We start from the raw sequence: 25,743 nt of genomic DNA, 5'->3' as shown, positions 1-25,743 counted from the left end.
TCCGGTTTATTAGTTCCTGCTCTGGTCCAACGTCTGTCTCTGTGACATTAAAGTTCCAAAGGGAAACGGAACCGGCCCGGTTTAAACAGAAACCCTGTCAGAGGGAAGTCATTTAGAGGGATCATCCCAGCTTCGTTTCAGGTGTTTTAAGACAAGTTTGGAAACTTTTTGTCTTCAGAATAATTCAGGAAAAATATTCCTTAATTACACTAAAGAAGTCCTTATTTACTGATCCAAACAAACATTGCTCCATCAATATTCCTTCAGGTTCTGTGCTTTTATTCTAAGATGTAGTCGAGAATTGGGTTAGACTGACCTAGTTCCAGAAAACATCGAGAGTTTTTAGGATGTTGAAACATCTGGAAGTCAGTTTCAGGAACATTTTGAGTCATTCCCAGTTTGGAGGAAAATTTACAGAATTACCTTCTAGAAGAGACCAGAACCAGAACATTTCGTCTGTATCTGAGGACATATTTGCAGATGTTCTTTGTTCTGTTTTTTTGGTTCTCCTAACTAGAAGTTAGGAGAACCAGGTGGAGCCAGATTTCTCCCAGCTGCTTCAGCAACATTTTTCCATAGGAAAGGTCCAGTTTCCCAAACAGACTGAGGGTCATGTAACTGACTGCTTCTGAAATGAAGGTTCAGGTAACATGATGCACGGCAGTACCTGCAGAGCAGGAACTAATAACTAACTCTTATCTCAGACACCAGACAGACCTGACAATGCCAGACAGAACCAGCAATACCAGACAGACCCAAAGACTGACACTTTGTGATCTTTGAAGGAAGAGTCTGGTCACTTGTTGTCCATGAAGAAGAACCTCTGTGTGGGGGTCTCTGTCTCTCCAGTACTCTCACAGCTGGAGATGTCTGGTTGCAGAGAGAATGTCCTCCAGCAGGTCAAAATGAAAGATGGCTGCCTCCTGCTGGATGGCCTGGTCACCCGGAATGTTTAAAGGTTTAAAAAACCTTCATATTGTCTCTTTAAAGCTAACAAGGTCCATTCTGACTGAAATATGATCTCATGATTCCTGTCAGCTCTTCTCAGTTTTAATATTCACAAACTTTCTGCTGATTTACTGTGAAATGGATCCTGTTATGATAAACAATGGGTTTAGAGGTCACAGAAAGGTCATCCTGGTCTGTTCAGATGGACAGAAATAAATTCAACAGACAGAGTTCAGCACTTTAAATCAGCTGTTGGCTCGTCCTCAGAGGAAAGCTGAGTTTTATAGTAATACCAGGTTTCTATTAAAAATGCTGACATGAAGGATTGATCTTCTTATTTATCAACACTCTTGTCCAGATGCAGCTTTTTTTTGTTTGCAGGAGATAAAATACAAAATTCACTAAAAGTTCACTAAAACTGAAGTAGACTTCAGTTAGTGGCTCAGATAGAACCCTAAAAAACAGTAAAAATAAATCAAGAAAAAATTTCAGTAAACAGATTAAAACCCATGTCTGGTTCAGACCACAAAAAATCCTGTCACAGACATTTTTAATCTTTCAAACTGACTCTGTTTGGAGGCGAAGCAGCTTTATAAAATATTCTCAGAGACGTGATGCTGCTAAAAACAGATATTTGTGCTGGAAAAAACTAAATCTGTTTCATTGTTCCAGCTTCAGACGCCTGGTTTGATCCAGAAAAGTCCTGCCCAAAATCTAACTTCAACAACTAAATGGGTTTAAAAGGTTCTGTCCGTTTTAGACTCTTCTGTTCTTTTCCCTTTCTGACCCAAACACGTGATTTTCCAGGTTAAAGTCCTCCAGCAGTCTCTCAGATCCGATCAATCTTTCTAGGTTTTGCTGTTTTCCTGCATGTCCGAGCTGTAGGCTGAAGATTGGATCTGTCCGATGACCTGCCAGTCCTCTGAATCCCCCGAAGCCATTGAGGATGACAGAAGAGCCGACGACGGCGCCAGAACCGAGGAGTCGGATGAGAGCCGCGTTGCCTGGGCCATGAAGGAGCTCAGGAAAACAGGTGGGAGGACGAGCTTCCTTCTGAGGGCGGATAATGTTTCAGTGGAGAGTTTTTCCAACCCCGCATAAACTTCAGCTGTTCTTGTCGGTTCATTTGACTTTTGTCACGTTTTCCTGAGTAAAATCCTTCCTTTTCCAAACACTAACCTACAATGAAAGATAGAGGTGGACAAGTCCCGAACTCTGGACCCCGGGGCACAGTTAGCTTTATACTGCTGCTGATCCTTTTAACGATCCGCTCCTCTGAGCTCCATCTCAGACACTATAGGCTTCAGTTAGCGGGGGAAAGGTTAAAGGTCAGGTCCCTGAACCAGTATGGCTGCTTGGAAGGGTTGAAGGAGAAAGCCTCTTCTCTTTTAAAACAAGATGGCAGTAGGACTGAGGTTGGCAGAGCTGTATCTGAATAGAGGACAATACTTCCTCTGGACAGATGAGACCAAAGTAGAGATGTTTGACCAGAATGGACAGAACCATGTTTGGAGGAAATCAAGCGCAGCAGACCAGCACAAACCCCTCATACCAACTGTCAAGCATGGTGGTGGAGGGATGTTGGTGTGAGCTTGTTCTGCAGCAACAAAACCTGGGCTCCTTGTAGCTTTTGAGGGGACCATCGCTTCCTCTGTAGACCAAAGTATTTTAGATTCAAATGTGAGTCCATCTGTCCAACAGCTAAGGCTTGGTCCAAACTGGGTCATTAGCAGAACCACGAATCCAAACACAGCAGCAGATCTACAACAAAATGGCTGAAAGAGAATCAAGGCGCTGCTATGGCCTAGTTAAAGTCCAGACCTCAGCCTGATTAAATGCTGTTGTGGGACTTTCAGAGAGCATCCAGAGGTTTCAGTGACAGGAGGAACTGGACCAGTTGATTTCTGGTTCTGGGCCTATGTATGCGTCCAGAAAGGTTCTCCAGGGCTTTCCTGCGGATAGCTGTGGTGCAGCTGACCCAAGGACAGAATCAGGGTTGGTGTAGGTGACATCTGAGCAGGTCTCACAGATCGATGTAGAAAAACCCATGAAGCTGCTTACCTTCAGTTCCTCAGAAACGTGATTACCATAAAGTAAATGTAAAATGTTCTGGAGTTGCTAGTGGTTCTGATTTCTCCCCGTATCTGGGCCCTCAGGTTGGTACTGGGGCAGCTTGACTGCTAACGAGGCCAAAGAGATCCTGCAGGACTCCTCGGAGGGCACCTTCCTGCTCCGGGATAGCTCTCAGGTGGATTACCTGTTCACCATCTCCACCATGACGTCGGCAGGTCCCACCAACCTGCGGATCGAGTTCAGACACGGAAAGTTCAAGCTGGACTCTGTGGTCCTGGTCAAGCCCAAGCTGAAGCAGTTCGACAGCGTGGTGCACCTGGTGGAGCACTACGTCCAGCTGTCCAGGACCACCAGCAAGGCCACCACGGCGACGGCGGGTCCCAATGGCACCGTGCAGCTGCTCCTCACTAAACCCGTGTACACCACCACGCCATCGCTGCAGCACCTCTGTCGCATCATCATCAACAGGACGGCTCAGAGCGTCCAGGATCTGCCCATCCCCAGCCGACTGAAGGACTACATGACAGACTACACCTACAACTTGTAGAGGACATTTCGTCACACTTCAGCAGCACATCCAGACCATCCGTGTGTTTCTGCATGGAAGCAGGAAACAATCCGACGCCTGGTTTCCTCTTTCATCTCCACGATAACGAGGCAGAATTCCTCTTAATATTCTGGAGGTTCCTCAACAAGTTTCCAGATTCCTGACATCTGATCAGGAAAACTGATGGATGGATCGATTGTTGGAGCTTTAACTGAAACCCATAGGGACTCTGCAGATGCAGGTGTCAGGTTGAGGGTTGGAGCAGCAGGTCCAGGTGAGGCTGTCAGATTCCCAGATCCTCGCTGCTGAGAGCTTCCAGATTGGGTGTAAAATATTTATTTACGTTCATTAAAATGTTCCACTGATTGAGGATCGTTTAATGTCCTTACCAAGATCTCCTCTGCAGAATTTAGACAGAGAGACGTCTCCTGATGATCTAAAGATCTAAAGAAACCAGTTGGCTCACTGGACACGTCTCTGTCTCTGCTGTCTCTGTACCTGCTGACTGTCTCCTACAGTATTATTTGCCTTCATCAGTGTTCAGTTCATCATCTCAGCTCCAAATTCAGCCTCAGCCTGACTAGCACCACGGTTCATCAAACTGGGACTCAGCAGAACCATCCAGCTGATTTATTACTGTTCAGGACTTGTAAGGTCATGTAAATATGTAAAGCTGATTGTGTGCAACTCTGAGGATCAACTGATTGAAAAACTGTTTCTGATCCTGCATCCCATAATTCCTTCAGTAAAGTTTATGACCAGACCTGAACCTGAACTTTAACCTGAACTTAAACTTAAACCTGAACCTCAAGGTAAGCCTAAACATGAACCTAATGAAATCTCAGTATTAAACCAGGTTAAGTTTGTTTTTTCTGACTTCAAATTAACGTTTTTTAAATAAAAAGTTCATATACAGTATACTATGCTATAATATATAAAAATTATATTTAAGGACGATATGGAGATGTTGATACTATTAAAATGATTGAAAAGGATTTATCATTTTCAGGTGTTGGACAATGAAACTGAAACACCTGGTTTTATACCACAATAATTTATTAGTATGGTGTAGGGCCTCCTTTTGTGGCCAATACAGCGTCAATTCGTCTTGAGAATGACATATACAAGTCCTGCACAGTGGTCAGAGGGATTTTAAGCCATTCTTCTTGCAGGATAGTGGCCAGGTCACTACGTGATACTGGTGGAGGAAAACGTTTCCTGACTCGCTCCTCCAAAACACCCCAAAGTGGCTCAATAATATTTAGATTTGGTGACTGTGCAGGCCATGGGAGATGTTCAACTTCACTTTCATGTTCATCAAACCAATCTTTCACCAGTCTTGCTGTGTGTATTGGTGCATTGTCATCCTGATACACGGCACCGCCTTCAGGATACAATGTTTGAACCATTGGATGCACATGGTCCTCAAGAATGGTTCGCTAGTCCTTGGCAGTGACGCGCCCATCTAGCACAAGTATTGGGCCAAGGGAATGCCATAATATGGCAGCCCAAACCATCACTGATCCACTCCCATGCTTCACTCTGGGCATGCAACAGTCTGGGTGGTACGCTTCTTTGGGGCTTCTCCACACCGTAACTCTCCTGGATGTGGGGAAAACAGTAAAGGTGGACTCATCAGAGAACAATACATGTTTCACATTGTCCACAGCCCAAGATTTCCGCTCCTTGCACCATTGAAACCGACGTTTGGCATTGGCATGAGTGACCAAAGGTTAGGCTATAGCAGCCCGGCCGTGTATATTGACCCTGTGGAGCTCCTGATGGACAGTTCTGGTGGAAACAGGAGAGTTGAGGTGCACATTTAATTCTGCCGTGCTTTGGGCAGCCGTGGTTTTATGTTTTTTGGATACAATCCGGGTTAGCACCCGAACATCCCTTTCAGACAGCTTCCTCTTGCGTCCACAGTTAATCCTGTTGGATGTGGTTCGTCCTTCTTGGTGGTATGCTGACATTACCCTGGATACCGTGGCTCTTGATACATCACAAAGACTTGCTGTCTTGGTCACAGATGCGCCAGCAAGACATGCACCAACAATTTGTCCTCTTTTGAACTCTGGTATGTCACCCATAATGTTGTGTGCATTTCAATATTTTGAGCAAAACTGTGCTCTTACCCTGCTAATTGAACCTTCACACTCTGCTCTTACTGGTGCAATGTGCAATCAATGAAGACTGGCTACCAGGCTGGTCCAGTTTAGCCATGAAACCTCCCACACTAAAATGACAGGTGTTTCAGTTTCATTGTCCAACTCGTTTGTTCAACATGTTTGAATCAACTGTTTCCTTTTGTTCAGGTCTAAATTGTTGCTTATTGCTACATTTCTCCATAAAATCCTTGTTTTTTCAATATTCAGATCAGTGAGAAAATCTTTGTTTTTTCTCAGGTTTTCTGATAAAGGTTCAGGTGATGTCTTGAACACAGAGATGATTCTGTTAAGAACTGAAAGAAGGTTAAAAAAAAAAGTGTCAGTTTGGTGAAAGAAATAAGTTTGTAGATATTTTCTTAATATTGATCCCACCTGGTTGATCCCTGGAAGTGTGTGACTGTTTGTTGGAAAAGGATTGACTGGCTGAATGCTGTGAAGTAAAACTCTGTAAACCTTTAGCTAAAACCAACCTTTTCCAGGTTTTTCATCCCACTCGGGCCCCTGGTAAACAGCAGGAATGAAGCTCTCTGATTGGCCGATGGATGGCCGTGACTCATCGTCAGGCTGTCAGTGACATACACAGACGTCCTCTGATGTGTCGATGCTGACAAACTTCAGACTCATGGATTGAGTGAAGAGGTCAGTTTAACCTGTCCAGGCTTCTGTAGACTTTGAACTTGTCATAGTGTGCAGCTCTAAGCCAAACAGATTACAGGAAAACATCATCCATTACAGCTGTTGTTGTCTGTTCCTGCTGGGTTGTTGTGGACAGTGGACCTTGGGACCTTTTTCAGAACTTGATTTGATTTAAATCCTGTTTTCTAAAGAATTTAACGATTTAATTCAAGTTTCATCTAAAAACTGAAATTCAGTTCCTTCTGAAGGCAACTTTAGAAACCAGTTTTACAGAGAAAACCTCTCATGTTGGGGAAAAACCAAAATCATACACGCTAGTTGAATTCATGAACTTTAAAGAAAGGTTTTTAAAATTTGAAATCATTGGCGGACCTTTTTAAGCTGACGATGGAAAAAGTGGATCATAATGACGAGTTTTATGCTGCTGGTGTTTGGATGACTCGGGTTCACGTCTGTTTCCATCAGAAGTTTTCTGGTGGTGTTGGAAGGACAGGCTTCCTGTCGCTCACTATCTCTGTTTTATTACTTTATTTTTTTAAATGTACAGATGAAAAGATTTATATCCAGTGCAGTCTTTTGATGGCCTACTGAAGATGAGTGGTTTTAGAGTTAGTGATAAACTGATCCAACTACCTGAAAAATGAATGATACCTAGCTCATACAAGAAAAACAAAAGGGGCCAAGAATCCAACCTTGAGGGGCACCACAGGTAACTGTTGACAAAGCAGAGCTGGAAGTTCTGAAGGGAAACCATAAAAGATTCTACAGCTTATTTAAGATCCAAAAGAGTCCAGAACAGGGTTGTTTATGTTGACCCAGTGTGTAAGGTTAGCATGTGATTGGCTGGTCGGTACAGCAGCAAGATTCTCCCTTATATCCAATAAGATGATCAAAGTTAAAATAAGATAAAAGTTGTGATGGTTTGTGAGACACCGCTGATCTAAAAGCTGTTTAAATTATTTTTCTTCAGGAAAATATAAACTTTTAAAATAAAGTTCATTAAACTTGTTTTAAATCTTACAGAAACAGCTGGTAACCTTCATGTCATCACAAGTGAAGACTTGATGGGTTATAAAGTGTTGGATGAGTTCTCCACAAACATCAGGGAGCTACAGCTCTCTGCCTGCTGGAGGTTTTCAGATCTTCTCTGATGGTGCCACTTTGTGTTTCCTGCCCTGGGTCTGTAAAGAGGCTGATGAGCCTCTGGAAACAAATCAGTTCTGAACATTTACATGGTGCGTCAGCATGTTCCACTATCAGCTTCATCCCACATGTTTATTAAACAACTGGGTGCTCTTTTCCGCTTTGCTCCATTTCTGCAACATCTGGAATATTGTTCCATCTGATCCATGTTCCCACTGTGTGATGGTCAATTCCACAAGCTTCTTGGCCCAGAGAACACCTTCTTTTCTGCTCAGTAACATCTGTGAAGTTAATTCTGTATAGTGGGGCTAGACCAAGGTTCTCCAAAGTAATGCCTGTTCCATGGGGTTCTACTAGCTGTTGATGAATGATGGTTCTTGATGCAGAACTGCCTGAAGGATCAGAGATTACTGCTGTCCAGTTGCTCCCTGAAATTCGTCCAGGTTCCTCAAATGGTTTCTGGGTATTCTGCTCTGTAGAGAGAAAAACATAGTAATTCCTCCCAGTCTTACTTCCAGGATCAGTTTCTTTCTTATTTCCGCCTTTTTCTCTAATTTTTTGCATCCTGCAATACAGGACTGGATTTGGACAAATTAAATGAATCTGACAAACAAAAGAAATCTTATGGTTTTATTTTATGTGTCGCGAAGGAAAAGCTGAAGGAAAATGAGTTCATGATAAAAAGCAGCTGATCTTCTTATTGTTCCTGCAGACAGATTGCTGAGTGGACTCCTGGAAAACTGCAGCTGCTTCATCAGGATAAATGATTATAAGTTTGTCAGACTCCAAACCAATATCTGTAACCATGGTAACCAGTTCAGCTAATTTTTTATAGAAAAACTGTTCAAATAAATGGACATGTTCATAGTGAATATATGACTGGATCTCTCTTTGTTTGGTTGTATCAGGATAAAAACTGTAATAAAAATCTATCTATGCATTAAGTTTTTATTCTGGTCATGTATCTGCAGTAGGATGCCTATACATGTTGGGTGTTAATATTTTGCCCATTGTTTCAGATATTTTACAAAGTTCAAGTCTTTTCCTTAGCGTCTGTCCAAACCTTTCAAAAGGACAGTGTTCAAATATAATTTAATTGCATCTCTTTACGAATTGTAGGAATAATGCTGGTATTTTATTATTTAAAAGTATGTTAGTAGTTAATGTAGAAAAAATATAAATATTATGATTTAATTATCCATAATCATAAGCGTTTCACATAAATATAATTAATCCTTTAATTATTATTATTCTAATTCGGGTGAACATTTAGCACCACATTTGAGTCTTCAGTTCTTAAAATTTAATCGGTCAACACGTGTTCCTCAAATCCTGTTTTTTGTTAAATAAACTTTATATCCGCTTACTCGCAAATGTTTTTCTTTCATATGTTTAGCACTGATGTACAGTGGTCCTGGACTATATTCTATATTAAAATATAATAAAATCATTTTAAAAACGTATTATTAATTTACCAAAAAGACATTTTTTCTATTAAAGCTGGATACAATTTGTTCCGTTTCCTTGTTTCCAGTCGAACACAAAATGCCGGACGGTACTGTTGAGAGTACCGGCGGAACAAGTTTCCATTACGGAGCCTGGATCTTGTTCTGAATGACCCATACAGTTGGTTCAGGTTAATTAACCGGCTAAAGAGGTTCTAATGGAGCCGGAGCACAGAGCAGTGCTCCGGAAGTTCCGGGTGCATCTATCCGACCAGTTGCTGGTCAGCGACAGCATCGTTCCGTTTCTTTTCCAGGAAGGGGTTCTGACGGAGGCCCAGGTGGAGCAGGTGGAGGGTCAGCTGACCAACAGACAGAAGAACCTGAAGATGCTGGACATCCTGCCGAACCGCGGGCCTCGGGCCTTCGGCGCCTTTCTGGAGGCTCTGCAGGACTTCAGCTGGATCCGGGACCAGATGCTGCTGGAGCTGCAGAACACAGCCAGTGCAGGGACACCAGGGCAGAACACACCTGGAAATGGTTCCACAGGTGAGAACATACCAGCGGAACACACAGGAACCGGGTCACCAGGTGAGAACTGAATTATCAAACAAGAGACTATTCAGTTTTAAACCTAAGTGAGTTCAGTTACTCATGGAGTTTGTCCAGGTACAGTCCTCGGCAGAAAGATTTACCCAAAGCTTTATTAGTGTCTTATATTTACATTAAACTTTCTAGAAGTAAGCCGACAATATTTTCTTTAAAAGTAATTAACAAATCACTTTAGATTTGACTATGAAACTCATCATCTGTAAAATGTTCATGTTTTTTCTCCAAAGCAGGAAAATAAAGAATGAATCAAAAACCTTGTTTTATTCTGAGCTTTTATAATATTTAATGCTCACCTCTAATTAAGCAACGTTCATTTCACTTTATTTTCGGGTGATTAATCCTCGTTTAATAAACACTGTTTTTATATTTAAAGGGGACATATGATGCAAACCCCACTTTTTTAGACTTTAATTCCATGTTGTTGTGTAGGAGAGCAGAAAAGTTTAATTTGGTCTCTGTACGTGCTGTAGATATCTTATATTCTGTTTGGGTCATATTTTCAATCCGTTCAATTTTTTTCTGTGCTCTGCTACGTTTTTTAAAATGTTACGCCACAGTATTTGCTGCAGAATAAGCAGATAAATAAGGTAATGGACTTCTGGTGGATCAGCGTCGCATATCCACCATTTTTATATCTCGCTGTGATTTTGTAGTCCAAGCTCAAAAATCCCTACACTGAAAGAGGAAAACGTTCAGTTCGGTTGTTGGGTGTATTAACCCACGCAATTAATGACACTGTCCCCCAGCATCAGAACCTCTTCAAAGTACTTGTCTTTCACTTCATCCGGGACCGGGTCGCGGGTGCAGCAGACTCAGCAGAGACACCCAGACGTCCCTCTCCCCAGACACCTCCTCCAGCTCCTCCGGGGGGAGCCCAAGCCGTCCCCTGGGCCTCCTCCCGGTGGGACGTGCCTGGAACACCTCCAGAGGAAGGCGTCCAGGAGGCATCCGGAGGAAGCTCATTTCAGCCGCTTGTATCCGGGATCTCGTTCTTTCGGTCATGACCCAAAGTTCATGGCCTCTGCTTCCACCAGGGAATGCATGACGGCAGGATTGAAGTGATGCTCAAAGTACTCCTTCCACCTCCAGGTCAGCAACACCCAACCCCACTGTGAAAAGTGTTGGCAAAGCACTGCTTCACCCTCATGAGGCGCCGGACGGTGTGACAGAAACGGTTTGAGTAGTCTTTCTCCATGGCCTCACCGAACTCCTCCCAGACCCGGGTTTTTGCTTCTTCCACAGCCTGGGCTGCGGCACGTTTGGCCTCATGGTACCCGTCAGCTTCCTCCGGAGTCCCATAAGCCAACCAGAGCTGATAGGACTCCTCTTTCAGCTTGACAGCATCCCTTACTGCCGGTGTCCACCAACGGGTCCGGGGATTGCCGACAGGCACTGCAGACCTAACGGGCACAGCTACGAGCGGCAGCGTTGGCAATAGACGCCGAGAACATGGTCCACTCTGACTCTATGTCTCCAACCTCCCCCAGAATCTGGTCAAAGCTCTCCCGGAGGTGGGAGTTGAATACTTCCCTGGCCAAGGGCTCCGCCAGACGTTCCCTGCAGATCCTCACTATGGGCTTGGACCTTCCAAGTCTGTCCGGCTTTCTCCTCCTCCAGCGGATCCAACTCACCACCAGGTGGTGATCAGTGGACAGCTCAGCCCCTCTCTTCACCCGAGTGTCCAAAACATGCGGCCGACAGTCTAAAGACACGACGAAAAGTCAATCGTCAACCTCCTGCCTAGGGTGTCCTGGTGCCAAGTGCACTGATGGACACCCTTATGCTTGAACATGGTGTTCATTATGGACAATCCGTCACTAGCGCAGAAGTCCAATAATGAAACATCACTCGGATTCAGATCGGGGAGGCCATTCCTCCCGATCACGCCTCTCCAGGTGTCACTGTCGTTTCCCACGTGGGCGTTGAAGTCTCCCAGCAGAGTAACGGAATCCCCAGGCGGGGCAGTATGCAGCACCCCCGACAGGGACGCCGAGAAGGGCAGGTACTCCGCACTAACGCTCGGCCTGTAGGCCAAAACGACTGTCAGAGACCTGTCCCCGATTCAAAGGTGCAGGGATGTGACTCTCTCAACCACTGGGGTAAACCCCAACACAAGACGGCTGAGCTGGGGGGCAACAAACAAACCTACCCGAGCCCACCGCCTCTCCCCCGCGGACCACTCCAGAGTCGAAGAGAGTCCAGCTTCTCTCGAGGAGATGGGAGCCCACGCTGTGTGTGGACGTGAGCCCGACTATTTCTAGTCGATATCCCGTGACCTCCCGCACAAGTTCAGGTTCCTTCCCCCCCAACAAGGTGACATTCCACGTCCCTAAAGAAAACTCTTCAAAGTTTCTGGTTAATTTTATTTTTCATGGAAATGTTCCCACATCATTGGGGAAGTTCCTCTTTGTCTGCTTAAAGCTCTTCAACCACGGGTTCTTCATCAACCTCCTCCAGTATCCAGAAGGATTTGCTGAAAGACTTAATCTGATTAAGGGGTCAGTTCCTTCTGTCTATGGAAATGACGGACATAGCAAAGCGGTAAGCTGAAAATAACACTAAAATGACACCAAACTTTATTTTAGACATGAATTTATTGTGTTGATGTGACGTCCTGGCCTGGTTCTGATAGCAGGAGCATTGGATCTTCTGCTGATGTTAGCGCTGTGTGCTGCTTTTAGCTCCTGGTCGACAGTGTAGTGGACTTTTCTTATCAAAGTGGGAGAGAAGTTGACTCACAGCAAGAGAAAATCCGGACTTTCTTTTTATAAGTTTTATTCTCCATCCAGGACTTATACAGGTCAAGGGTCAGGAAAAGAGCTGCTAAAATCTCTGCAGACCCCACACACCCTGCACATAAACTGTTCAGAGTTTTACCTTCAGGTGGCGCTACAGAGCACTGTTCACTAAAACCAGCCGCCACAGAGACAGTTTCTTCCTCCAGGCTGTTTCTCTGATGAACATTTAATAGAGTACAAAACAACAGCATACAGATGTTGCAAATGCACCTTTTTATTATATATGTGTATATTTGTACATTGTAAATATGTATATTCTGTAATGCAAAAACAAAACAAAAGAGCAAAGTGTACCGGAGTCAAATTCCTTGTTTGTATGTACGAACTTGGCAATAAAGCTGATTCTGATTCTGATTATTCAAAGGCATTCAGCGTTTGAAGACCTTGTCACTGAGTTTAGTCAGTGAAGCAGAGCCCCGATCAACATTTACACACCGTATTTAAAGAGTATGTGGGTGTTATCTCAACTTAAACAAGTTTGTGGTTTATGGCCCTAGACCCTCCTCAGGTCAGAGGTAATAAAGTCATTTATGAGCGGACCATCTGCTCTTCCAGAGACACAACCCTCCAGGATGTGTTTAAACCATTAAACGTCTGATAATGGTTTTACAGACCAACTCCTCTACAGAGGTCAGAGGAGAGAGGTAAATGGAAGTTCACAGCACTTTAGAACACTTTAGAACACTAAATAAAAGAATTTCCATTACAACAGAACCAGACTGCAGGTTCTAATATTGTTACATGAACAGTTTTCATTGTTTTTGCTGTTTTTGTCTTGTTTCTGTGGTGCTAGATAATTTTTATCAAAATACAAAAATGGCCGAACGGGTTAAAGTGGAGCGAACTTTGACATTGAGGTTTGAAGTCCCTCAACAGCATATAAAGAGACGTGTTGTAAATATGAATCTGAGAATATTATTTAATATTAATATTTTAATATTTTATCAAATAATATTTGGGTCTGTTAAGGGTTGTCCTGTGAATACCAGCCCAGTAAGGTGATGGTATTAGGACAAAATAGAAAGGTGTGAGACGAGCTCTGACATTATTGAACAGCATAAACTCTGCACATATATGGAATAAATTCACACAATTTCTTAAAATACAAGAATTTATGAACAAAAATAAGTCAACTCAAAGTCAAACATATTTCAATTAACAAACTCTTTACTTTGCTAAAACAATCCAACTAAACTACCAAGCAGAATTAAAGAATAATGAAGACTAATGAACTATGTACAATATAAACAAGTTGATTAAAGATGATTGATAATTATGACCAAAAGAGTGATGCAACATTACCATGCAATGTTTATGTTTGAGAACCAAGGATTATCTTGAAGAATCTGGAAATGAAGTTAAGTTAGTCTTGGAACCAACTTAGACAATAATCAGCAAACGTTTAGACAACCATTCACAATGCAAGATCAGATAAAATATTATTTTAATAAAATAATGTTTTAAATAATGATCTACTGAATAAAACCAACCTCCTGGATGAATAATTCTCAACGGTGTCTAATTAACTGCCTTTATTTATTAAAATAATATTTAAAGAAATATTATTGAGTATTTTGGAAAAGAGCCAAATCTTTCTGGAGAAATGGGGCTTAATGGTGTTTACTTAGTTATCAAATTTAGTAAAATGATGTTTAGGGAACTATTATTTACTGGATTGAAAACTAACAACCTTTCTTCTGAATAGTCTTTAGTAGCACATGTTCTCTATCGGTTAACCGTTAAGGTAACAAAGAAGCTAGCTAAAGTGCTAAGCTAGAAGATTGCTTAGCACCAGAATCAACACATACCTTTAAAATACCAGGGTTATAATGCATAAGCGCTGACGGCGCGTTATGATCAATGTTCTGGTTAAAACCACCCTTTAAATAAAGTTTATCTTAGCTTTAAAACATACAAAGAACACGGAACCGGCTCGTGCCGTAGCTAGCCTACTAGCACTAAAGGTAGCCAGGTTCCACAAAACAAAACTTCATAACATGAAAACGTTTAGATCATTTCATCCTAAACCTATCTGTTAATCTGCCCAAACCTAACCTCTGACCATGTTGAGGGAATGTTGTCCAAGGGCGATGAAGTTCGACGAAATGTCCACAGTCAACAAGTGGAACTTCTGCGTTCGCTCTGTGAATGATAGGGTTAGCTTCCCGCTAACTTCCTCAGTTTCTCCCGATCAGAAGGTGCGTTCGTTTTGTGAACAAAAGGTTAGCTTCCCGCTAACCTCCAGCTGTGGATGAAGAACGAACGTTGTCCGCTGCGGTCTCTACCGTCTTCCTTCAGGCCGGGGCTTCTCTTGAACACCGTTTGAGTCTGCGGGGCCTCGGAGAGATAGTCAGCAATGCTTGTACCTTAATTTCCACGTTCATGAATGAAAATACCGGATACACAGACAGTATTTCATTTTACTTAACTTTGCATATGATCGATGATCGTATGGCTTTGGATCCAGTTGAATTTATGTCTTTCTGCCAGCAAAAGACATTCGCGCGCTGGGCCTCTCCTGAACTGTCCTCCTCGAAGGCCGTGTTGAAAGAGGAAGACTTGTGGAAAGGTGGGGGCTTTTATTTGGGTATTGGCGCCACAGGAAGTCCGCAGTTATCCCCTTTTCTGGATGTGCCGGAAGAAAGTTAATGCACTTTATTTTGAAAAGTTCCAGAAAAGTATGTACCGGAGTTTTGGTGTCGAAATCCATGGCTGTATGGTCCCAACAGACGGCACCAAAACGAGTTGCTCTCAGACGCTCTGCACAACAGGTCAAAGAGGAGCCTGAGGAGCTACAAGAACAAGGAGTTCAGACCAAAGCATTGAGGTTCCACTTTATATAGACCACAACTGGATGATTTAAGGTGATTTAAAAGCATCAGATGGATGAAATGTCATAAAATTGGTCTAATTTAAGATTTAAAAAGCTAGAATGAGATTTTATTAGTTTGAGCTATGTTCTTAAACTGAGAGGTACTGAAACCTCACATAACGGGTCAGATTTGGTTCCATTTATTTACGTGGACCCAGATCAGTCCAATCACGTGCAGATTGATATTCAATTGTGCCTAATTCAATCCCGTTCTCAGTTATGTCCAAAAGGCTCAGATTATTTTCATTCCAAACAGAAAATGAGATGAACGTCTCTCAAAGATCATAAAATCGTTTAGAGGATCTGGTCTGAAGAAAAGAATTTAGATCTTTTTTTTCACATTTGGTGAAAAATGTCATGTTGGCATCACATCAGTCAGAACCTTCTCCTAACAGCCGAGCATTTTTCTCCATGTGTCCTCTGGTGTTCAGATGATCTCTAATAATAAAGGCCTTCTTACCATCACAGATTCTCCATTGGATTAATGTCAGAACTCTACCTGGACCGCTCTAGAATATTAATATTACTTCCAGGCCTGACTATACGTTAAAATGTGGCCCGGTTCAGTTCATGATGCCATGGGGCTGATTGCAGAGAACCCCTCCTCCTGAGCAGGCATGATTAAGCTGGACTGAACCGAAGTCTAGAAACCGGTCCAATTAGACCAGAAAAGACTTTGGAACATAACCTACATTTAAATGTTTAATTAAAAAGATTTTTAATCATCAAAATTTTATTTCAACATTTTTCTTCAATTAAAACAGAATAAAAACATGTAATGACGGCCATCAGCCTCTGGAAGATTAATTAAGGATTATTTAATTAATATTTCAGTAAAACAGCAGAAAATAAACCATGTTTAGTTTAATGACAGGAAGCTTTTCTATTTCTCAGTAAATCTGAGTTTCTGACCAATAAAACCAGTTCATTTGTTACCCGTTTCTCCTCTCTGGAGATTCTTCAGAAGCCTTTGGGTTTTAAAGTCCGTCTGCTGTCAGGATGTTTTCCTGCTGCTTTAATCTCATAAAAGTCCAACCTAATACCTGAAGCTAATCTGCAGAAAAAACCCGAGCCCAGCTGGTCGAGGGGTGAAATGTTTTCCTGGAAATCTTCTTCTGTGGAAACACAGGGACCACCGAGTTCCTGGAAATTGTTGTGACTCGTGTAAATCCAGCTGGTGGAACCGTAGCTCAGTGATAAACAGATTAATCAGGAAATCTTTCCAGCTCATTCAGTCTTCTGATTTGCTGCAGTTCAGTCTGATGGGGAATCTCTGAAGGAGCTGTTCAGCTTCTCCGATCGATCAGATGATTGGTTTTTATTTCCCAGAGGGAGGAGGGTCAAAACGAGACATCTCCGGAGCCAAAATCTCTAAATAAAATAAAAATGATTTACCAACATTTGTTACCAGATCTTATTAAAGTTTGTTTCCAGAAACATCAAAGCATCAGCAGCTGATCCGATCTGTTTTAACTGGGAAATTTCTGAATGAAAAATGTTGGATTAACCAGGATCATATGAGGAACACGGTCCAAACAGCCGGCTGCTGATGATTCCTGGAAAGCAGGAGGCCGCCAATAAGAAGAAGAGGAGGAGGAATATGAAGGCTTTGCCGTAGCTTTAGCTCCTCAAATGTCTGAACAGAGGCAGAGTCTGGTGAATCTCTGGGATCACATCAGGATGAGACGGAGCTGCTTCCCAGGAAAACTTGGCTCCAGCTTCTTGAAAGAAAAGGCAAACAAAGGCAGAGTTTCCCAAAGTGATTCCAGGAATTCTGCCTAGCAGTTTTCCTCTCCTGTTTGCCAAAGCTGACACACATTTCCTGGAAAGTTAAAACGTCAGACTGAACCTCACAGGAGAACATCCTGCAGACTCAATTAGGATCCACATTTTTACTGCGGAAAATAATTATATTTCATCTTTCAGAACTGAAATTAGCCACACTTCCAGACTGAATTATCCAATTTAGCAGCTCATAATCCACTTTATTGCCAAGTTCGTACATACAAACAAGGAATTTGCCTCCGCTACACTTTGTTCTTTTGTTCTGTTACAGAATATACAAATTTACAATTTACAATGTACAAATATACACATATATAAATAAAAAGGTGCATTTGCAACATCTGTATGCTGTTGTTTTGTACTCTATTAAATGTTCATCAGAGAAACAGCCTGGAGGAAGAAACTGTCTCTGTGGCGGCTGGTTTTAGTGAACAGTGCTCTGTAGCGCCACCTGAAGGTAAAACTCTAAACAGTTTATGTGCAGGGTGTGTGGGGTCTGCAGAGATTTTAGCAGCTCTTTTCTTGACCCTAGACCTGTATAAGTCCTGGATGGAGAATAAAACTTATAAAGAGAAAGTCCGGAGTGTTTAAATGGTGGAAACAGAGCGAGAGAGAGAGAAGTCCACAGCAGCAACAGAATGAAGGGAAGTGAAGAAAAGTTGGACCACTGACTGAAATTAATGATGTTTCAGTTCATAGTTTGAACAGAAGAATCAAAGCAACTCTAAACCTGGATCTAAAAGAACTCAGGCTTTCTGGAAGTTTGTTCCAGATTAGAGCAGAAGAACTGAATGCTGCTTCTCCATGTTTGGTTCTGGTTCTGCAGAGTAGACTGGAACCAGAAGACCTGAGTGGTCTAGAAGGTTGGTACGACAGCAATAGATCTTTAATGTATTTTGGTGCTAATCAGAAGACCAGCTGGTTTGTTGGTTGCTGAAAAAAGTCCTTTGCACAGTTGGGATGGGAGTGGTTCCTCTCTCCGAAGATCACCTGAAGCTCCACCTGTCAGACTGGAACTGAGCAGGGCCAGAACTCCGCCTCCATCCTGCCTGGTACCGCTAGGGCTCCTTGTGAAGGAAATGAACATTTAAAGTTTCACATTTCAGAACATTTTTTTAATTCTGGATTCAAAAATTTCTAAAATATCAACAAAATAACTTAAAATTAATATTCCAAGTTTGCCCTCAAAATCTGATCCAAGAGAAATTAGAGGGCAAGTTCTAAAGACAGAATCAGTTAAAATTTTAAGATTATCTGAATTTTTTATTAAATTTAGATACTACATTTTTATGAAATATTTAGATAAAAAAAAAAGCTGATTTCTAGAAAAAATAAACTAAAATTATTTCCACAGATGTTCCTGCTGTTCCTCCCTGTCCCAATGGAGACGACTGCCGGTTGCCGGACTCGGTCCTGCAGAACGTTCCTTCGGATCGGGAGCTGTCCCGGCTGGCCTCAAGACTCGGCGCCGAGTGGGAGATGGTTCTGTTATACCTGGGCGTGTCTGCTGAAGCTCTGTACCGCTGCCGCTCCGATCACAGCCTGAACACTCAGGCAGCGGCGCTGGCCGGCCTGGTTCTGTGGAGGCGGTCCGACGGGAGGAAGGCCACGCTGGGAAAGCTGCTCTGGAGTCTGGAGGCTGCTGGTGTCCATCCGTCTGTCCTGGAGGACGCCGTCATGTGCTGAGACTGAACCACAGAGTCCGGTTCTCCAGGTCCAGCCAGTCTGAGTTTAAAGGAACGTAGAGTCCTGCTGAAGTTTGGGTTGGTCCAAAATCAGAGACTGAAATTTATGTCCATAAATTTACTAAATAATGAAACTAAAGACAGAACGTTTTAATGTGCAGGAACTAAAATTCTGGTTCCTTAAAAACCTGAAGACTTTGGGACCAAATGTTAAGTTCTGCTGTGCTTCTATCTGCTGAGTGAAGCTCACAGAACCTAAAAATATAAGTTAATAAAAATATGCATATGCGTACAATTTATGCTTAAAATTTCGTCCAAAATTTAAAAAATCTATTTTTTCTTCAGGTAAAAGGGTTTTTCATTCAGAATTTAATCCAGAAACAATCTGGAGGTTCTACAATGCAGCCCACTAAATGTTCTGCTGGGATTAATCTGGAAGAGGAACAGGTTTATGGAAAAGGGTTTGGATCCAGAGAGCTGCGGCAGAACCACAATGTCATTACAGGAAACCTACGAGATCCACCATCATTCTGCAGGAAAATGTATGTTCTGAGCAATCAGGAGCTTTTATTTCACGTGTTCTGATTTTTTTCCCAGTTCTTCCTGGAAGTCAACCTCGATTGGATTCTGGAAAACCCATCGGATTTCTTCAGAGAAAACTCCCTGAGAGAGGCCTTTGTGTGTAGAAACAGCAGAGCAACACGTGGAAACAGAGGAATAGTGGTTCCTCAAGATCCGCTTTCTGTCCCACTCTGGATTTAAGGTGGACTGACGGGTTCAGCCGGACTCCATCGTTTCTGTCAGAACCTGAGAACAAAGCAGTTTAAGGCTAGAACCTTCTCGTTTCCTCGGACCAGTTCAGAACATAAAGTTCTCCAAAAGAAAACTTCATTTAAATGTTAATTTTCTAAAAGAAATTCTAAATGTTCCTTTTTAAGGAAAAATTCGGTTTTTGTGAATCACAGAAAAACATGTTTTTAAATTTGACGTTTTAGAAAATAGGAAATTATTTTCAGAATCAAACCAGCGTCTTCGAAATAAACAGTTTGAATTAAAATTTAAAAAGGGAACAAAACCGACACCGACCTCCTGTTCGTGTCCTGGCCCGCTTCCCACCGGTCTCAGCAGGTCCGGTTCGAAATGTCCCACCCACAGAGCGAATCCATGCAGAGCGTCGGCAGAAACAGCACCATTGTTTGGATGCGCAGTTTAAAAATTTAAAAAAAGGAAATCTTAAAAAATGTGAAGAAATGATAGTTGTTGCTCCAATTTTCCATGAGCTGAACCCAAAGATCTAAAGGTCCGTTTCTTTGGAATATTGTTCACAGATCTCGATCTTTTAACGAGCACTAGATGGTCCATCATCCTCAGAGGTGCTCCTCAGGCCGGCCACAGTTAACTAAAATGTGCAGTTGTATCACACAGCACCATGCACAGATCTCCTGAGAGAGCTTATGGCTGGCATGCTGACTGCAGGAAGGTCCACCAGAGTTGTTGCTGTTCATCTACAACCATCAACTCATGTTGCAGCGCGACGATGCACGGCTCCATGTTGCAAGGATCTGTTCACAGTTCCTGGAAGCTAGAAACATACCAGTTGTTGCAGGGCCAGCATTCACACCGGACATGTCTTCCATGGAGTGTGTTTGGGATGTTCTGGATCAGAACAGTTCCAGCCAGTATCTAGCACCTTTTCACAGCCATTGAAGAGGAGTGGACCAACATTCTGCAGGTCACTATCAACAACCTGATCAACTCTATGTGGAGGAGATGTGCTGCACTGCATGAGGGTCACACCAGATACTGACTGACAGTGGGAGGAATGGTGCAGTGTGGCGTTGTCACCGTTAGGGGGCAGCACAGACCTGCATCTGCAGAGTCTGACTTCAATCTGTTGTTTTCATGATGCTTTAAAAGAATCTGCAGCTGAAGCTATGGAGCTAAATTGGGGCCATGAAGTTAGTCTGAAATTTTTTTTTTAAAAACTACAAAATATTTTTAAACTGATAAAAAGATTTTAAACTGAAAAGAAATGTTTCAAACTACTTTTCAGATTCAAGTTTTTTTTTTCAGTTTCAAACTGCTGCTCCCTCAGTGTGGGGCCGGGACTTAACATCATTGAGACTGCAGACCTGCTTTTTTCGTGTTTTTGGTGTTCTATAGCCTGAAGAAGGCTCTTTCGAGAGCCGAAACGTCGCATAAGCACACCTTTTATTATTTCTACTTTTTGGAACAATTTACACGAAATTTTATTTTTTTAAAAACATTTTTTTGTTTAGTTTTTGTTAAAAAACATTTTGTATTTATTTTCTTTTAAGTAATCTCATTATTTTCATTACTTTTATTTGTTTCATAGTTTATAATTTAACATTTAACTATCACCCTAATGGGTGACTTTATGGATGAGGACGGGTGGACTACGGTTCGCTACGGAAGACGCCAGCATCGTCCAAGGCGAGCCTGGAACCAAGGGCCTAGGGTGCCCCAGGGGATGGACCGTGCACCGACCTTCTCCTTCGGGAGAAGGTCCCCTTACCCCCACCCTAACCTAGCCCTGTGGAATGACGACTGATCACTTAGGTGCCTAAAGGAAATATTCCCAGCGGTTGCATTCAGGAACCGTGGGAACTAGAAATGTCTTTAAAACATCATCGATATTCTATGTTTACGCGATTGGTTTTGAAAGATAATATGCTTCACTGATCCCAGCTGTTTATGTCAGCACACGACCCAAATATCATTTGAAGAATTATGATCTTGACCAATTTGCGCAGCATTTTCAGTCCATGTTAGGCATTTCCCATGCTCTCAAAGTAAAGCAGATCCGCCAGACAGCAGCAGCGGCGGCCGGTGGGAGTCGGACAGTATGGCTTCCTCATCGTCTGTGGACGCCAACGACCAGGTCATAATGTAAAGGCTGGTTGTCATTATATAGCACGGGAAGCATCGATAGAGAGAGAGAGGACAAACATATTTACCACTTAAAGCAGTTGAGAGAAACAGTGACACGAATTATGTGCTGGTCGTATCATTGATTTGAAAGGCAGACTTGCCGCTTCCAATATGGCGAACTAGCTGAAGTATTGCAGCAACAAATTTTTCAGTTTCAAATCCTTTTTTCTTTTCAGTTTCAAAAAAATGTTTTTGGACAAACTTTATGGCACCAGTTTAGCTCCTCGGATCTCAGACCAACCACTTGGACATTCAGGCTCCCGTAGCAGCTCTCTGCTGGCTGAAGGTATCTGTCCATGTTTCATCACCTAAACAATTCACATTGATGAATTTAGCATTTGTAGAAATACAAAAAATATTAGTTTAAATGTTTTAAATATTTGTTTAAATGTGTCTAGATGGTGGAAGTCTGACCCTTGCTGGTGAAATGTGTTCCTGCAGCTTGCTGATTTATTTTAAATTAGTCAAACATGTTCTGCTTCCTCCACACATCCAACTAACACCTTCATGTTAGTTAGAATTATCTAACGGATCATTTCTCAGTGTTTGTTATTCTTTCTCATAATTAGCATTCATTAGATCAAAAGTAGATAAGAACCAGAACCTGTCAGGCACAAAACCGAGACATGAGTCAAACGGGTCGCTGTAAAGGGTGCGAGTAGTTTAGTGCTGGGCCTGGTTGTTCATCTCAAGCTGCATGAATTGAGTAAGAAGATCAGATCCAGCACGCTGAAGAGGAACCAAACAGGCTGCCTGATGAGGATAATCATGATGAAGAGCAGAGCAGGAGGAATGGGTTAAAATCCCAGACAATTAATGGGAGAAGCTTGTAGAAGGAAATCCAGAACATTAGAGCTGAATCAGACTAAAGTTCTACCAAATTCTACCAAATTTCTAGGAGATGGATGGAAACTTCTGGATCAGAAGAAAGTAACAAGAAAAATGTTTGGTTATTCTGACATTTAGCAAATATAAATGAATTTGATGTAATTCTAACGGATCTAAAACAGCTCAGTCTGATTTGATGTCGACATCTTTTTTCTCTCTACTGTCACCTTCTGCTTGGATCTAAATGAAGACACAACCTGCTGGCTTCCCCAGACAGCCCTCACGAACATGTCTTTATTCTCTGCGGTTCTGGATCCATCAGGTTCCTGTAGATGTGCAGTCTGGTCTGGTCAAGTTCAAGGTTACTGTAAATGAATTTACAGTAAAATGATCCAACCCTGGAGAACCAACAGAACTCCAAACTGAAACAAGCTGCTTTGACATGATTTTAATAGATTTTCTAATTTGATGAAAACCTGTTTGTGGAATAATCAGCAGCTTTTACATGTGTTTTTACAGTGGCTGTTTGACTGATAATCTGCCACCCCGGTTGAATTACATTTTACTGTAGATTTGTAATAAAAGCTGATTGTTGCCAATAAGTTCCTGTTGTAATAATGAACATTTTACAGTGCCACTTGATTTACTGGATGGTTCCGAATCAAATGTTAGGTCACCCTGTTAATATTTAGGTTTGAGTATGGTGATGATGAGGAGGAGGAGGAGGAAGAGGCGGAGGCAGCCGTGCAGCCTCCGGTGCTCAGCGCTGCGCAGGGCGGGGCGACGCGGCGTAGCAGCAGCTTCATCCCTGCTGATCGACACAGACCTCCTGTTCTTCTCCAGGCCGCGGGATGGACCCCGGGGCCCGGCCCGCTTCCCCTCGGTCTCAGCAGGCCCGGTTCGGGTGAGAATGCGCATTTAGAAGTGCGCAGCAGAAATCTCCCGCATAGTGAATCTGTACAGAGCGCAGTGGAGCGTCGGCCGCTGCGGCAGAAACAGCGCCATTGTTTGGATGCGCAGCAGACTGAGAGGCTCCAGGCCGGGGTGAGAGCCGCTCAGAGCCCGGCAGCCAGCATGCTTTCCCCGCTGCTCCTCACGGTTCTCCTGCTCGGCTCGGTCCAGGTAAGGACGCGCTGTTTAGGATTCAAATGGGTTGAGGGGTTCTTTGGCTTTAATCAGAACCCGCCTCATTAAAGGCGATGAGGCTGAATGAAATGTGTGTGTTTTCAGTGTGCGTGTTTCAATGTGCGTGTTTTCAGTGTGCGTGTTTTCAGTGTGCGTGTTTCAATGTGCGTGTTTTCAGTGTGCGTGTCGGGGGGTGGATGGTCTCTGTGCGGGCATCCAGCAGCTCGTTGTGTCGCGCAGAAAGTGGGTCAGTTGGCTGCAGCCTGACTGAGGTCTGCATGTCTGTCAGCATCACTGAGGATCACACACACACACACACACACTATTTCAGCTCTTTAATACAAGCAGAAGAGGCTTCCTGTCTGCAGCCTCTATAACTGATCCAGGATGAATTTTGAGGATTTCTCATTACTTCTGTAGATTTCCCGCCTTCTCCTTATACCACCTCTGTCCGTCTGAGATGAAAGATGTTAGTTGGGTCCAGAGCTGAAGATGGTCTCTGTCTTCAGGTTCTGGACCTGAGGATGATCCGGAGACATATGATTTCTCATTCTGCCATTTCTGTAAGACATGTCCAGCTGGGATGGAGGATGAGGTGTCCCTTTTTCTGGGAATGTTTTGGGATCTTAGCAGGATGCAGGAGCAGTTGTCATTTCTCCATTCTCTCCTCAGACATGTGGTTTTATTACTTCATCTCTGCCAGGATGAGTTCACCCTGATGCTTTTGGTTTTATGTGATGGTTTGGTTTCAAATTTCCTGTCTCTTATCAGAATCCATCTGAGTCGGGTTTTCATTCATCCTGAAGCAGCTTCAAGTCTGTTAGCACCAGTTTGGGAACATTCACCCGTTAGGAACTCCTTTTTTCTCTTTTGAATCACTGGGATGAACATTTGTAGTTTTGGGTCTTTGAGGGAAATCAGACGCTGTCGTCTGATGTGTAGGTCTAATATCAGACCTAATATCAGAATCCATGTTTAGTCTGGAATACCATAGCAACTTTATTTATAGAACACTTTAAAACAACCACAGCTCAAACAAAGGTGATACAAACATTAAAATAAGGATATTTATAAATGTGACATAGGAACGATAGAAGATGAAACAATGAAACTAATTAAACCAGGTCAAGCTAACTCTCACTGATGCTGAGAGCCAAACAATAGAAATGGGTTTTAAGACGAGTTTTAAAAGCAGGCAGCGGAGGAACCTCTCTGATATGCAGGAGTAGGATCTGCAGTTGATGAGCAACAATAATGAGGGTTCTGTCCGCTCTCAGCTTCCTCCCGGACCTTGCCTTGGTACCTGTAGGAGCTGATGTCCGGCCAACCAGAGGGACGGAGAAGATAACCAGGGATGAAGAATGTTGCACCAGGTCCCTATTCTGTGCTAAATTTAAAGACATTTTCACTATTACACTGCCTTTTATTACAATATCTAGACGGGTCAAACTCGAACTAGATTATTCTGATCTGATTCTAGATTCAAACATGTCTGAATTTATCAAACCTATTTGTCATTAGTAACAATAATTAGTTTTGGAAAACAAACGAGGGACTCATATACAAAACGTTGCTAAAGGTTCACATTCTCATGAGCCCAATATCAACATGTTCAACACATGGTCTGGAGGAGAAGAAGGAGGTGACCCAGAGTGGCATTCATGCAAGAACCGCCACTGGGTCAGATCATCTAAGGTGTGACAGCAAGATGCCTCCTGAACGTCATGAGGGACGAAGAAGACAAGGATATAAAGTTTAAAATAACAAATTCCTAGTAATGGTCATTTATTTCTATAGACGGCAGGAAGTGATGTAACACTGACGGAGAAAGGCAGTTTGCTGCTCAGCCTGAAGTAAAGATGGAGCTGGATGAAAACGATGCTGCTGATTCTTCTGACTCTGGACTTCCTCTGTGACCTGACTGCTGCACTCTGACTGGCCTCTGTTTTTCTACAGCAGGGCTTCTTTTGTTCTGAACGGAACCAAGGGCAGGCAGGAGAGGTGTATTTTATGCATAGATCCATTCCTTACTGCCACATGCTTCACTGCAGAAGCATCAGGAGCTCAGATGGAGAAGAGGTGGTGTCTGTAACACCAGCCTGAGCTCTGGACCAGCACCTGTTAGACGT

General features: G+C 42.8%; 3 protein-coding genes across 5 annotated transcripts in view; all 3 read left to right on the top strand.

Annotated features, from left to right (window-relative positions):
• The window catches only part of socs2 (suppressor of cytokine signaling 2), a 10,683-nt gene extending 2,224 nt beyond the window's left edge, over positions 1 to 8,459 (top strand). Inside the window, exons 2-4 of one of the 2 annotated variants that reach the window (XR_007042007.1) lie at positions 1,801 to 1,981; positions 3,105 to 4,380; positions 6,216 to 8,459. Coding sequence is in view for 1 of the 2 variants with exons in the window: in XM_047389414.1 (XP_047245370.1) it covers positions 1,855 to 1,981; positions 3,105 to 3,568 (591 nt within the window). In the remaining variant the exon portion in view is untranslated. Of the gene's footprint in view, positions 1 to 1,800; positions 1,982 to 3,104; positions 4,435 to 6,215 lie in introns of those variants that run through there. The other variant, XM_047389414.1, reaches the window with a different exon arrangement.
• A 562-nt stretch (positions 8,460 to 9,021) lies between these two features.
• Positions 9,022 to 19,004, top strand: cradd (CASP2 and RIPK1 domain containing adaptor with death domain). Of its 2 annotated transcripts, none has more exons than XM_047389413.1 (2): positions 9,022 to 9,506; positions 18,379 to 19,004. In XM_047389413.1, exons 1-2 carry the CDS (start codon positions 9,179 to 9,181, stop codon positions 18,708 to 18,710), a joined length of 660 nt encoding a protein of 219 aa, XP_047245369.1. In that variant the 5' UTR covers positions 9,022 to 9,178; the 3' UTR covers positions 18,711 to 19,004. The 2 variants fall into 2 exon arrangements, with proteins under 2 accessions (XP_047245369.1, XP_047245368.1); XM_047389412.1 differs by having other exon boundaries at positions 9,022 to 9,548.
• Positions 19,005 to 21,260: 2,256 nt separating this feature from the next.
• ptpro (protein tyrosine phosphatase receptor type O) overlaps positions 21,261 to 25,743 on the top strand; it is a 36,952-nt gene continuing 32,469 nt past the window's right edge. Inside the window, exons 1-2 of the mRNA XM_047389411.1 lie at positions 21,261 to 21,947; positions 22,740 to 23,611. Of these exons, the coding sequence (XP_047245367.1) occupies positions 23,564 to 23,611 (48 nt within the window). The 5' untranslated portion in view covers positions 21,261 to 21,947; positions 22,740 to 23,563. The remainder of the gene's footprint in view (positions 21,948 to 22,739; positions 23,612 to 25,743) is intronic.

The sequence above is a fragment of the Girardinichthys multiradiatus genome, chromosome 17, assembly GCF_021462225.1.
Source record: "Girardinichthys multiradiatus isolate DD_20200921_A chromosome 17, DD_fGirMul_XY1, whole genome shotgun sequence".
Lineage (NCBI taxonomy): Eukaryota > Metazoa > Chordata > Actinopteri > Cyprinodontiformes > Goodeidae > Girardinichthys > Girardinichthys multiradiatus.
The sequence above is the reverse complement of the archived record's forward strand: the minus strand, read 5'-3'. Positions and strand labels throughout refer to the sequence as shown.

Excerpts from the sequence above, each read along its gene's own strand:
- cradd (XM_047389412.1), top strand. The coding sequence starts at position 9,179 with ATGGAGCCGGAGCACAGAGCAGTGCTCCGGAAGTTCCGGGTGCATCTA. Across the intron at positions 9,549-18,378 it reads CACAGGAACCGGGTCACCAG|ATGTTCCTGCTGTTCCTCCC; the intron begins GTGAGAACTGAA and ends TTATTTCCACAG.